The sequence below is a fragment of the Nerophis lumbriciformis genome, linkage group LG28, assembly GCF_033978685.3.
Source record: "Nerophis lumbriciformis linkage group LG28, RoL_Nlum_v2.1, whole genome shotgun sequence".
Taxonomy (NCBI): domain Eukaryota; kingdom Metazoa; phylum Chordata; class Actinopteri; order Syngnathiformes; family Syngnathidae; genus Nerophis; species Nerophis lumbriciformis.
In genome coordinates this window covers 12,435,625-12,450,385 of record NC_084575.2, presented here as the reverse complement: position 1 = coordinate 12,450,385, position 14,761 = coordinate 12,435,625, and the positions used below count along the sequence as shown (strand labels likewise).

Genomic DNA, 14,761 nt, shown 5'->3' with positions numbered 1-14,761 from the left:
AAATAATCCTAAAAGTATTAGAAAATGTCCACTTTAGTGTGAAATGAAGTAAATAACAGTAGTCTCCCACCTTGAAAACCTCCACTTCCTCTAAGACCAGCTCCTCGGTCTGCAGGTCATCCCGAGGCAACACAATAACCTTCTGGACCGTCCCTCGGTCTGAAACACAAGACAAAAACTGACTCTCTGACACAATGAATCACCTGAGCCCTCGTCTTACCTGTGCCCAAGAAGAGGACCTCGTAGCTCCCGTCTGCGGCAGTCACTTGGTCCACGGCGATTGTGGTGAACTCATAGTCCACGTTAGTTCTGACCACCAGAGGGTGCTTGTGCACCGGGTACACGGCGTTGTTCATGGCGGGGTGGTTCCTCATGAAGTTGATCACCTCATCAGGGTAGTCCTTGGTGGACTTCATGTTGGGGGTGAACGTTCCTCCAGGACACTGTTGGCACAGGTGGTGGCGTCACTTTAAAGCAGCGTGCAGTGATTGGAACATTTTATTTCTTGTTTTAAATAGTGATCAGAACAAGAAATAATCATTACAATGGCAACCGAGCATCACAATGCTGGGAAATATTTACAACAGTAGGGGGAGCCATGCAACTTAAACTATTATTCTTTACTGCAGATTTAACTTACACTTCATGGCTAATATTACAGTATTTATTAATAATTATAATAATTTAGTAATAATATTTTTTTAATGTATAGTATTTACATATCCTTTCTTTTACAGTGTCTTGTATGTATTGTTGAGTTTTAGTTTCCATGTTGTGTTATTGCCTAGTGAAGCAACTAATGAGGATACATGAGAAATAAACTACCATTACAATGACGTAATAAGAGGTATTAATTTTTAATTAATACATTTTTACTCTCTCGGCGTCCCAGAAACGGCTATGAAAATATAAATATTATGAATGTGTTTGTTACATAGTTGTCTCTTCACGCTTTGAAGTTTGCAGCTTCACTCTATCACTTCAAAATAAATATTCTACATTTTTTGTCATAAATTAAACATTCTTAAGTATTAAAACGTCTGAATGAAGTACAACTATTAATATTACAGTAGTATTGGCCAGCAGATGAAACCAAACCAATTGGAGTGTGCTGCTTAGTATCGTGGCCATTGATTGGCTGATTGGATTAAAGGAGCGTAAAGGTGATTATGTGGATGTAATTTCATGTCTCGAGGGCTTTTAAATAATGTAATGTTAAAAACAGTTTTATGCGCTATGAAAATATTGTATTTATAATTAATAATTCCTTCTTAGCAGAAATTAATTTACCATGATCAGGCCCAGAACCAATTAAAATAAATTAACACACGTTTACTGTTTGACTTTTATACACTTTAAACAAGTCAGTCATTAAAAACTACCTCAGCTTTAAATATGCATATTAAATACGTATATGTTGTGTTATATGCTGTTATATTTTGTGTCGCTTTGGCATTTTAGGCTTATTTAAAGATTTTTAAAAAATGCATATTTTGAGGTAAATCCTAGCTACAAATAAAATAAGTACACAAAGTATTCCTGCAGAAAAAAAGCCCAATGGTGCCATGTTTAGGACTCACTGTGCCAGGTCGAGGGTAAGGGATCTTGCCAGTGTAGGCCACCCACTGGTAGTTGGGTCCTTCTTTATGAGCAAAAGGCCCGTTAAAGACCATGCGGATGTCAGCCATGGCGTAGACGCACACGGCTGAGCCTTTAAACACAGACCTGCACAGAAAATCAAAGTGTGAGCGCGAACGCAAACACAAGCCAACACTGAGATAATTACAGCGGCTCGTAGAAAACTACTTCCTGCCCACGCGCTCGCACTGTGCGAGTCTACTGGAAACACAAACCTACTCTCAGAGCGACCGGCTCTCTGACACACTGACATAGAAACGCCTACACACACTGGTCAGAGCATAGGCGCTCTGTGTGTGTGTGTGTGTGTCTCTAGCGCAGTGCTTCTCAAATAGTGAGCTATCAAGGAGGACCTCCAATATTAGCGTCTTTTTCATTCTTGAATAATACACATGCCTGGAGCTAGGTGGCAGCACTGCTCGAACATAAATTACAGATATCCTTGAAAGTTTTGTAAACATTACACCAGTATTTATATAGTAGGCCTGGCATAATAAGGTGACGGGTGGGGTGGGTGGTGCATGAGACAATAATACACAAGCCACATGCTAGGTGGCAGGTAGGTGCCAGCAACTCATAGAGCGGTTGTACGGATATATAAATACAAATTCTCAATCGTATTTCAATTTAAGGGGGCGTGAAAAAAATGATGTCCCCAAGAAGGGGCATGACAGAAAATAATTGAGAAGGACCGCTCTAGTGTGATGAGCCTCTGTCATGAACATGTTTCATCATGCCCGTCTGACACTGCAGCAGAGGAAATAAACACTTATTTCATACACGTGTGTATGAACAACATAGATGCATACGTTCAACCAGTCGACAGGAAAGAAACATGAATTGATCCATGATTGATACTCACCCTGAAACGGAGAACACGCCATAGATGACGGGATTCTTGGTGTCTTGCGTAGGCTGGATATAAACGTCCCCTATAACAAGACAATTCAGCATATTTGTTTAATGATTATTTGAATTGTGGACAAGAAAAAAACATGACAGGGTAACAAAATAAAGACAACTTGCATCTGCAGCTGAGACAAAATGTCACATAAAGAAAGAAAGCTGGTTAAAACATCAAAACATACACTATATTGCCAAAAGTATTTGGCCACCCATCCAAATAATCAGAATCAGGTGTCCTAATCACTTGGCCCGGCCACAGGTGTATAAAATCAAGCACTTAAGCATGGAGACTGTTTCTACAAACATCTGTGAAAGAATGGGCCGCTCTCAGGAGCTCAGTGATTTCCAGCGTGGAACTGTCATAGGATGCCACCTGTGCAACAAATCCATTCGTGAAATTTCCTCGCTCCTAAATATTCCAAAGTCAACTGTCGGCTTTATTGTAAGAAAATGGAAGAGTTTGGAAATAACAGCCATGAAGTGGTAGGCCACGTAAACTGACAGAAGGGTCAGCGGATGCTGAAGCGCATAGTGCAAAGAGGTCGCCAACTTTCTGCACAGTCAGTTGCTGCAGAGCTTCAAACTTCATGTGACCTTTCAATTAGTCCACGTATAGTACGCAGAGCGCTTAATGGAATGGGTTTCCATGGCCGAGCAGCTGCATCTAAGCCATACATCACCAAGTACAATGCAAAATGTCAGATGCAGTGGTGTAAAGCACGTCGCCACTGGACTCTAGAGCAGTGGAGACGCCTTCTCTGGAGTGATGAATCACACTTTTCCATCTGGCAATCTGATGGACGAGTCTGGGTTTGGAGGTTGCCTGGAGTACGGTACATTTCGGAGTGTGAAATTTGGTGGAGGAGGAATTATGGTGTGGGGTTGTTTTTCAGGAGTTGCGCTTGGCCCCTTAGTTCCAGTGAAAGGAACTTTGAATGCTCCAGGAGACCAAAACATGTTGGACAATTCCATGCTCCCAACCTTGTAGGAACAGTTTGGAGTGGGCCCCTTCCTCTTCCAACATGACTGTGCACCAGTGCACAAAGCAAGGTCCATAAAGACATTGATGACAGAGCTGGTGTGGATGAACTTGACTGGCCTGCACAGAGTCCTGACCTGAACCCGATAGAACACCTTAGGGATGAATTAGAACGGGGACTGAGAGCCAGGCCTTCTCGACCAACATCAGTGTGTGACCTCACCAATGCGCTTTTGGAAGAATGGTGGAAAATTCCTATAAACACACTCTGCAACCTTGTGGACAGCCTTCCCAGAAAAGTTGAAGCTGTAATAGCTGCAAAAGGTGGCCCCACATCACATTGAACCCTATGGGTTAGGAATGGGATGGCACTTCAAGTTCATATGTGAGTCAAGGCAGGTGGCCAAATACTTTTGGCAATATAGTGTATATTAATTGCTTCACATGCCTCCTGTGAGCTGAAAGCAGTATACCAATCTAATTGGATGAAAGAAGTATATTATTTGCATTGAAATAAAACAAACACAAACAGAATAGAATCAAAAGTAAAAAAGAATCTATTTTGAGATATGAGCTGTCTTGGCTATTTTTTATGCTTTAGGTTGCAAGCAAAAATTGTGGTGCAGTGAATGTCACCGTGAATCCCGTAACACCCGACCAAAAGCTCCACTCTTACTTGCTAGCATTAACTTATTGCTTGAGATTACATAACTTTGTTTTTCCAAGCATGCAAAGGAAGAAAGTGAGTGAGAAGGACCGTGCAGTGGATGATATTCATTGAATTAAAGAAAGAAATCATCAAAATAATGACAGAGCGTGTAGCCAGCTAACTTGGTAAAGCAGTTGGAGAATAACTCCGGATTTTCACTGGATCCAAAACGGCCGTGGGCAATCCTCACTACTGTTCTGTTGCAGCTCCGTCGTGCAGCACAGACTTTTATCTTGCAAATGTGCGCGTAATCACGTGACAAGGGAAGTTGTAATAAAGCGAATCACAAAAGGTTTATTATGTTCTTCCTGAGGAGCAAAAGCAAATAAATTCGGTCCTGCCATTAATAACCGGTGCTGAACGACAACACCGACGACAGTTCTATTTTTTTTTGCAGCAAGCAATACAACTGTAACATCACTCCTCGCGAGCGTGTCACACAACCACTCCTCTGCTTTCCCGGTCCCCGTATCAGCTGACATTTGACACAGGCCACCATATTCCAAAATAGCTGCCCTGGATATGCCTGTACATTATTCTTAAATTGTGTACCTTCAGAATCAGCATGTCCTCATTCATTTGTGTCTGTAAGATGAAATTAAGTTTGAAGTTGACCTCATGTTCGTCGCCGCCCATTAGGACTTTTCAAAGTGTAAAATGCTATCCACCTTGAAAACGGAGTATTTTATTTTGAAAGTAAAGTAAGTACATTTATTTTGTGTTTGTGCAAGACTTCCTGTCCAACAGAAGCAGATTTGAGCAAAATTGAACACATTTGTTGCGGCGTCCGGCAAATATAGAAGCTCTGCGTATATTTAGTGCTGGATATATCCAGCTGTTTGTAATATGTGGAGCATTAGTGCTAAACATTATTAACGTATCTGGTACTGTTCTCCTAGCATTAAAAAAAGTGGTTATTCATCCTCTGCTCAAAAGGCCTTACCTCGATTCTGATAGGCTCCAGCACCCCCCCGTAACCTCGAGAGGGACAAGCGGTAGCAAATGGATGGATGGATGAAATATAATAATGTCTATAGGCACTGCAAGTATGTTCAGAGATGGCCTAAAACATATTTTTAAAGATTGAATCATAACATTTTTTTAATGGATTAAGAATCGTATTAAATAAGATCCAACATTTGAATATTTATATTTCTTTCTTCAAGCACCTCTTTGAGCACATAATACACTTTATTACTAGTTAACAAAACAAAGTTTATCATATTTCACACAGTTTTCTCCCCCAGTGGATCTGTGTTTGAGTGTTGAGGAGAAAAAGCTTTGACTCTCTTTGGGATAAATCACTTGGTGCCACCTGCTGGTTTGCGCCTAAACATTTCTACACCTCCAATACAAAACTGTTTTCTACAAACCCCGTTTCCATATGAGTTGGGAAATTGTGTTAGATGTAAATATAAACGGAATACAATGATTTGCAAATCCTTTTCAACCCAAATTCAGTTGAATATGCTACAAAGACAACATATTTGATGTTCAAACTGATAAACATTTTTTTTTTTTTGCAAATAATCATTAACTTTAGAATTTGATGCCAGCAACACGTGACAAAGAAGTTGGGAAAGGTGGCAATAAATACTGATAAAGTTGAGGAATGCTCATCAAACACTTATTTGGAACATCCCACAGGTGAACAGGCAAATTGGGAACAGGTGGGTGCCATGATTGGGTATAAAAGTAGATTCCATGAAATGCTCAGTCATTCACAAACAAGGATGGGGCGAGGGTCACCACTTTGTCAACAAATGCGTGAGCAAATTGTTGAACAGTTTAAGAAAAATCTTTCTCAACCAGCTATTGCAAGGAATTTAGGGATTTCACCATCTACGGTCCGTAATATCATCAAAGGGTTCAGAGAATCTGGAGAAATCACTGCACGTAAGCAGCTAAGCCCTGACCTTCGATCCCTCAGGCTGTACTGCATCAACAAGCGACATCAGTGTGTAAAGGATAACACCACATGGGCTCAGGAACACTTCAGAAAACCACTGTCAGTAACAACAGTTGGTCGCTACATCTGTAAGTGCAAGTTAAAACTATATTATGCAAGGTGAAAACCGTTTATCAACAACACCCAGAAACGCCGTCGGCTTTGCTGGGCCCGAGCTCATCTAAGATGGACTAATACAAAGTGGAAAAGTGTTCTGTGGTCTGACGAGTCCACATTTCAAATTGTTTTTGGAAACTGTGGACGTCGTGTCCTCCGGACCAAAGAGGAAAAGAACCATCCAGATTGTTATAGGCGCAAAGTTGAAAAGCCAGCATCTGTGATGGTATGGGGGTGTATTAGTGCCCAAGACATGGGTAACTTACACATCTGTGAAGGCACCATTAATGCTGAAAGGTACATACAGGTTTTGGAGCAACATATGTTGCCATCCAAGCAACGTTACCATGGATGCCCCTGCTTATTTCAGCAAGACAATGCCAAGCTACGTGTTACATCAACGTAGCTTCATAGTAAAAGAGTGCGGGTACTAGACTGGCCTGCCTGTAGTTCAGACCTGTCTCCCATTGAAAATGTGTGGCGCATTATGAAGCCTAAAATACCACAACTAAGACCCCCGGACTGTTGAACAACTTAAGCTGTACATCAAGCAAGAATGGGAAAGAATTCCACCTGAGAAGCTTAAAAAATGTGTCTCCTCAGTTCCCAAACGTTTACTGAGTGTTGTTAAAAGGAAAGGCCATGTAACACAGTGGTGAACATGCCCTTTCCCAACTACATTGCCACGTGTTGCAGCCATGAAATTCTAAGTTAATTATTATTTGCATCAAAAAAAAAGTTTATGAGTTTGAATATCAAATATCTTGTCTTTGTAGTGCATTCAATTGAATATGGGTTGGAAAGTATTTGCAAATCATTGTATTCCGTTTATATTTACATCTAACACAATTTCCCAACTCATATGGAAACAGGGTTTGTATTCAGGTCAATAAGATCATATTTTTCTTATTATTATTATTGCGGTACTTTTAGTGCCACTTGCTTGCGTCCTGTTGGTTCACATGGAGGGCTTTTAGGAGACCACCAGCACCTGGAATCCAGAACTCATTGGACACTAAAAGTACAGTAATTTAGTATCATAAGAAACATGCCTTTAATATTTGGCCATACGCATCCATAACTCTACATTCCTACTGATTGATTTAATGTATGAAAAGTGTGAGCCAAAACACAAAGTTTGACAGGTGGATAACATTTTGGTTCATGTTCCTTTCAAATGGCCTCGTGAAAGTCGTTCAAAAGAAAGAAATAAGACATCATGTCCTCTAACCTGAGAAGAAAGGCAGAAATAACTAAATATAATAAACCAATATTTAATAACAAGAACAAAGAGGCCAGCTATGCTCAGTGAGTTCAATAAGCAATAATAACATTCGTTTTTCATTTTGCACACTGGCTTTGATGATGAGGACAACAAATCCTCAAATGTCCCTGAGCAATGAGACTGACAAAGAAGCAAAAAGAACTTTGTAAGTCTTCCGACGGGAGCTTTGGCAAAACTTTGGAGGAGGAAAACATCTGCAGTCAACTGGAACAAGTTACTTCAGTCCAATTTTTCACTCTGTTTTTTTCATTCTGCTATAAATAACTCAAAAAGTTATGATTGGATTTTCATCTAACTTTCAGGAAATGTCAGAGATGAAATAAGGGACCAGTAATTTTATTTTGGGGCTGATCCGGATAATTTTTACTACGTTACGAGTAGAGTTGTCCCGATACCAATATTTTGGTACCGGTACTTGGCTGAAACACCCTCTTCCTCAGGGCGTTTCAATGTTATAGTTTCACCTTTATTGTTAGTTTTTAAGCCAAAATGTGTCCATTCTCCCTTTTCTGTCTACTTCTGTCTACACACATTGTCTGCTTGTAAGCACTCTGTGATTGTGCGCTGCCGAACACGCACCTCTACTTGTAAAACCATCAATGCCAAAATGTGATGACGACGCGCAGTCATGCCCGTAAAAAAAAAGGGGGGCGGGACCAGTACTTTTTAGAGGTGGTATAGTACCAAATATAATTCATTAGTATCGCAGTACTATACTAGTACCGGTATACCGTACAATCCTAGTTGCGAGATTCCTCTTTGCTGTGTGCTAGCGGCCCCGCCTCCACCCACAGAGAGACAAAGATAGTAAATGATTGACAAGAGGCTTCACTCTGCTATAAATACCGGTAGCTCAAAAAGTTACACATTTTGGTGAAACTTTCAGGAAATGTCAGATATAGGATAAGGAACAAGTGACATTTTGCAGGTGATCCGGGACACCGTCTGAATTCAGGACATTTTTACTACTGGGAGGTAGAGCCTCGCGGACTTCTGCGCTCTCCAAGGGCTTTTCTGGTTTTCTATAAAATTTGCTTTTTATTCGTATTTTTGGCTGTCTGGAACAAATGAACCGGATATCTTTTGGGAAAAATGTATTCAGTTTTGGTCAGACCTTTTGGAACAGATTACCAACGTACCAACCGAGGTACCACAGTGCCTACTCAGTGGCCTAGTGGTTAGAGTGTCCGCCCTGAGATCGGTAGGTTGTGAGTTCAAACCCCGGCCGAGTCATACCAAAGACTATAAAAATGGGATCCATTACCTCCCACTCAGCATCAGGGGTTGGAATTGGGGGTTAAATCACCAAAAATGATTCCCGGGCGCGGCCACCGCTGCTGCCCACTGCTCCCCTCACCTCCCAGGGGGTGATCAAGGGTGATGGGTCAAATGCAGAGAATAATTTCGCCACACCTAGTGTGTATGTGACAATCATTGGTACTTTAACTTTAAATGAATTCAAAGTAACACATATATAATGACCTATTTAACGGCAGATCATATGGTGACTTTTTATTCCAAGTACACAAGAAGTATTCCAGTTGTTACAATTTAAATGATACCACAAATCCTCTCTAATCCTGTCCGTCATGTGAATAACAGACAGACCGGGATGATCCACAGGAGGTCGGGCAGATCTTAGCTGCTCATTATTTTTGATTACTCAGTACTTGTAGTACTTGTACTCCATGCTTAGCTGGTGTTTTTTGTAACTTCTCTGCTGATTACTCTCGCTCAAAGGAGGACGATGGCTCAATCTGAGACTAGAAGAAACCCTGAAGACCGACAGAGAGACTTTTGTTTTCTCACTGTTGTGGTTACGAGTCATGGAGGAATTCTCTCTTCTGACTGACACGTTTCCTTTAACTCTTAGCAGATGCATGAGCGTGTACATTTTCTATATAGGCGGTCCCCAGCTACCAATGAAATGACATAACCTCCACATAACTTCCCTCTGTGGCTCTTCTTCTAAACTCTGTCAGTGTTTGCAAGCAAAGCCAAGCAGAAACAAAAAGGAATGATATTACTTCCACCAAGTTTCAACCAAATGAGGTCAGTTTCAGAGATGTGAAGGCTGAAATATACTTTTGCGTCACGTAGCTCGCGTCCCTTCTGACGGCGTCTTGATTTGTTTATAGCGCTTCCGCGGGGGCTGGCGCGTGACTTGTAATTCTCCTCCAAAACACTGAGGGGCAGAGTCTCCAGAAGGAGCAACTGCAGATGTCGTTGACTAGTTATTTACCTTCTTGTGACGAGTGAGCAACAACAACTGCAACATTGACATATTTTTTGGCACTGGAACTAATCATTCAGAAACATCCATTTATATTTAATGGACGAATAAACCAGAGAAAAACGCTCCTGAAGTTGTACTGTGCGACTTCTGCACGAGTCGCGGAACAGGACGGGCAAATTGGTGGCTGTTCAGGACACGGGACACCAGAGAGCTATGTAATTGACAATAAACAAAACTGTTAAAAATTTATTTTAACAGTTTGCTGGTGTTCATGTTTTTGTTCATGTGTTATTGATCTTTAGAGTTTTCAGGTTCCTGAATATACTGTGCCTGAAAGATGATTGACCGAGAATGAGGAAGTGTTGTGTGTAAGAGAAAAAGACATAGGTGCACGAGAAAGAATATTTGTTGGAATTGAACCTGTTAGAACAACATTGGCAATAAAAGTTAAATAGAGGCGTTGTACTTTGTGTGACTTTTTCTGGACGCAACAACAACACGAATAGTTGAAAAACGACACATTTAGTAATTATTTTTAGAGCGCACCAAGATATTATGTACGTAATATCAGTTTGAATGCAAATGTTCGATCACCGTTGCTTTATCTCATACAATAATTCGTGAATTTCAAGCACAAAGTCTGTTCGCCTGTGCTCAGGGACACTCTTTGCAAAAGCTGACCAATCACAGCTTGATGGTTCACGTCGCCGCTGATTTTTGGGAGGTGCACGTCAGGATCTGCGGAAGGGTACGCAGGGGAAGGAGCAAGACAGCGTTGCTTAGGCAAGTTAAGTGAGGCGAGAGTATAATTCAACCTTCACCCACTATTTCCCAGAATGCCCAAGAGGATATCCTTGGTAATCCTAACATTAATAGAGAGCCTGTCTGGAGTGGAGCCTGCAATGCCTCAGACTGGAAGTCTCTCCAGAGAGTGGTGAGAACGGCGGAAAAGATCATCAGGACTCCTCTTCCTCCTATCCAGGAGATCGCAAAAAGCCGCTGCCTGACCAGGGCTCAGAAAATCTGCAAAGACTCCTCCCACCCCCACCAAGGACTGTTTTCACTGCTGGACTCTAGAAAGAGGTTCCGCAGCCTCAGAAGCAGAACCTCCAGGTTCTGTAACAGCTTCTTCCTTCAGGCCGTAAGAGTCTTGAACGCATCATAATTAAATTATCCCCTCAACTCCCCCCAAAATGGATTAACTCGCTGGAATAAAAAAGACAATATAACATACATCCATAAATGTGGATGCATGTGAAAAAGTGCAATATATTTATCCGTACAGTAATCTATTTATTTATTTATATATATTTATGTATATTTATTTATTTTTTATATATATTTATATATTATTTATATATATTTATTTATTTATATATGCACCTTATTGCTTTTTTATCCTGCACTACCATGAGCTTATGTAACGAAATTTCGTTCTTATCTGTGCTGTAAAGTTCAAATTTGAATGACAATAAAAAGGAAGTCTAAGTCTAAGGATGTCTAACAGGTGATGGGTACCGAATTCAGTAGGTACCAACCAAATTCCATCAGTACTAGTGGTTACCAATTCACATAAAAGCTAAAGTAGCATATTTTTATACCTCTGTTGCACATGACGTCATCCAGTTGCAGACTCAAACACTTGGTTAGCAAACAGGTGTATTCATAGCGGGCTGCCTCTAAGGAATGTTGTAATTTTCCATGCCAAAAAAGAAAGCATGCCTAATAGAAAGCCCTCACAAGTAAGGCTCCAGTTTTTAAAATGTGCTAGCGTGATGCTAATCGGGATGCATTGGATATGCCATATACATGCTACTTAAGTTAAGTTAAAGTTAAAGTACCAATGATTGTCACACACACACTAGGTGTGGTGAAATTTGTCCTCTGCATTTGACACATCCCCTTGTTCACCCCCTGGGAGGTGAGGGGAGCAGTGAGCAGCAGCGGTGGCCACGCCCGGGAATCATTTTGGTGATTTAACCTTTCAATTCCAACCCTTGATGCTGAGTGCCAATCAGGGAGGTAATGGGTCCCATTTTTATAGTCTTTGGTATGACTCGGCCGGGGTTTGAACTCACGACCTACCGATCCCACTCTAACCACTAGGCCCCTGAGCAGGTTATTGTTAGCATCAGGGATTTTACATGGCGATTTCAATGAAAACTACAACAAAACACTAAACTAAAATACCGGTAAACATGAAACCGACATGTGGTGCATTATTGACTCTTTTATGGACTTGTGATGTTTTGTGCGCGTGTGCAGACTCACTGAGCTCATCAAAGTGCGTCTCGACGCCGTCAGCTGCAGCCACGGAGCAGATGAGACGGGCTTTGAGAAAGGTGCTCCACTTGTTGACCAGACAGCAGTGACCTCCATCGTCGTTCTAAAAGGACAAGGAGGTTAAAAAGTTCTTGACTGATGTCTGACTCGCAGCTGTGTAAGAAAACTAACTGGAGCTGGCCGTGTTGGGGAAAAAAAGAAGCTTTGCGTTTCTAGCGGGCTCCATCTGCACGGGAGGTCAGCCAACTTCTACTACTGAGGAAGGGAATCAAAATGATTCACGGGCTGGAAATTGTGAGCTTTGTTCACGCCTTACACCCGTCCAAATGATTTGCATGGGATGAAGAACACGCAGCGAGTTACAGTTTGAATGTCGCCTTTCCCTAAAAGGCCAACACATTCTAAGACCAATTCTAAAGCTTTCACGCGATGCTTTGCCTCATGAATCGTGCACAAACTTGACAAGTGTCCACAAGGAACCTTTTGAACATGCGGCCAACTACATCCTGATTTAATTGGCGGACGCTAAGTTATTGCCTCTTGATGAAAGAACACAGAAGTTACTTTCAAAGGAATAAAAACAACAAAATGCTTTCCAAGCTAAACCGTAAGAGCAACCAATACATGTAATTGTTGATTTGTCAGCTCAGTTATTAGTGATGCACTCACCAGGCAAATACGTCCTATCCTGGACTGGGTCATGGGACTTTGACCCATCTCAGAGGCTTTCTCTCGGAAGAAGAAGTAGAGCTTGTCATCGTTCTTCTCAGCGCTGTCTGGGATGAGGTGAGCGTGCACGAATGTGGGGTCTGGAGGAAAAATGGAGAAAGTATTGATATGGCACGGTAATTGTAATCAGATTGTTGGGTTCGGAACATTTGGTTCCCACACGGAAGACATTTAGAGAGGGACACAAATTGGAACTGCCTCCTGTATTGTCACAACAACAAATGCAGTGTCATTGTCAGCTGGGATAACTTCCAACTTAGCCATGAACCTCATGAGGATAAGTGGCATAGAAAATGGACAAATATTAGCGATGGTGCCAAGGAGAAACTAGATCTTGAAAACCACTTTTCTGTGTTTAAAGTCTCCTGTTTGGCCTTCCCAGGGAAATACGTAAACAAAGCGAAGTGGATAAAATGGAAGCAGTGTGAGACTACAAGCCGGACCCATTAATAAACTTCTACCTGCCATTATCATTATTTAATTATGACTTAACGACAGACAAAATGCAATTCATCACGTGTGAATATTTTAATTGTTTAATAATAAATGTATTATGCTACAAATAAAATAATCAGTCACATTCTTGGAACTTTTGTCTAGATTGTTGCATTTACTGAAATCATTTATTATATATTTGTTTATATTTAATTTCATTTGAGTAATGTATTTATTGGAGAATTACCTGCTAACAATTTATACGTTCCTTTTTAAAAATCCTGAATGCTGTTTACAGTTTTATGATTTGCAGTTCATTACCTTGCTGGGCCCAAAACGTAAAACTAAGCTATGTACCAAATTGTGATTCTTATTCAATTTTAGCTTGGTTAAATATGTCAGACGTTTGACAGAGGGATTCCAACTGCTTGACGTCTTTAAGTAGGACTCAAGTAGGTTTTGCTAGGGAGTTTTATGACTTCAAAGAGAAACGTCTTTATTTGTGATTGATGGTCAGTTAGCAAACTCTTCGTCACAAAAAGGAAGAACCTCCAAAATGTCAGTTTTGGACTATGAAATGTATTAGTCACATTTCTTCATTCAAGTCCACTTGCATTGGGGCACCTGATGCAGCAGATGGATGAAAGCTCGCTTTGCAATCACCCTACTGCCACCTACAGGACGAGAGTGGAAGAGCATTAGGGTTGTACGGTATACCGGTACTAATAAAGTACCGCGGTACTAATACATATAAAAAAGTACTTTTTTTGTCATGCCATGATGGGGCACCGTGGTGACATTGCTGGTAATATGAGCTGGTAATATGTTATATCGTCATAATGCATGTTTGTGCCTGACAAATTTGACAGTGACAAGAGAACCAACGCTTCCCAAATGCACTGCAGACCCCTCGGCTTACGTCCCTCCACAGTGTTTTAGCGAGTTCTGAATAACTAGTCCTCGCCTCAATGGCGACCTATAAACTAAGTTTCTTACAAGTATCATCCCTGCAAGACGAGGAATAGCTAAACATGCTTGAAATACACACTGTAGGTGGATACAATAGCTAACAACTAACAGCAAGCTATGGCTCCTAAATGTAAACAAATGGTATCGTTACAGTTTATATCTGTATAGATCCACCCAAGTACAAGAGCCATGTATAGTCCTTACTACAATGATTGCATAAATATTTTTTATTATCACACATTCTTTTATCATTTTTGTTATTGTTTATAAACTCAGGAAATACGTTCCTGGACACAGGAGGACTTTAAGTATCACCTACTTTGTATTGGATCGATATCCAAAATTGTAGTATCACCCAACACCTACATAAAGTATCCAAACAACAACAAGTAGCAAAAAAGACTGAGAAAGTTGAGGAATGCTCATCAAACACTTATTTGGAACAACCCACAGGTGAACAGGCTAATTGGGAACAGGTGGGTGCCATGATTGGGTATAAAAGCAGCTTCCATGAAATGCTCAGTCAT

The 14,761-nt window shown here is 40.9% G+C and overlaps 1 protein-coding gene across 4 annotated transcripts in view; it reads right to left on the bottom strand.

Moving 5' to 3' along the window:
- LOC133570863 (semaphorin-3F-like) overlaps window positions 1–14,761 on the bottom strand; it is a 112,780-nt gene that overhangs the window by 13,857 nt on the left and 84,162 nt on the right. For all 4 annotated transcript variants that reach the window (XM_061923620.2, XM_061923622.2, XM_061923621.2 and 1 more), the window contains 6 exons: window positions 12,771–12,910; window positions 12,090–12,204; window positions 2,501–2,570; window positions 1,581–1,725; window positions 221–443; window positions 71–159 (listed from right to left, as the gene is read on the bottom strand). In XM_061923620.2, coding sequence (XP_061779604.1) covers window positions 71–159; window positions 221–443; window positions 1,581–1,725; window positions 2,501–2,570; window positions 12,090–12,204; window positions 12,771–12,910 — 782 coding nt within the window. The remainder of the gene's footprint in view (window positions 1–70; window positions 160–220; window positions 444–1,580; window positions 1,726–2,500; window positions 2,571–12,089; window positions 12,205–12,770; window positions 12,911–14,761) is intronic.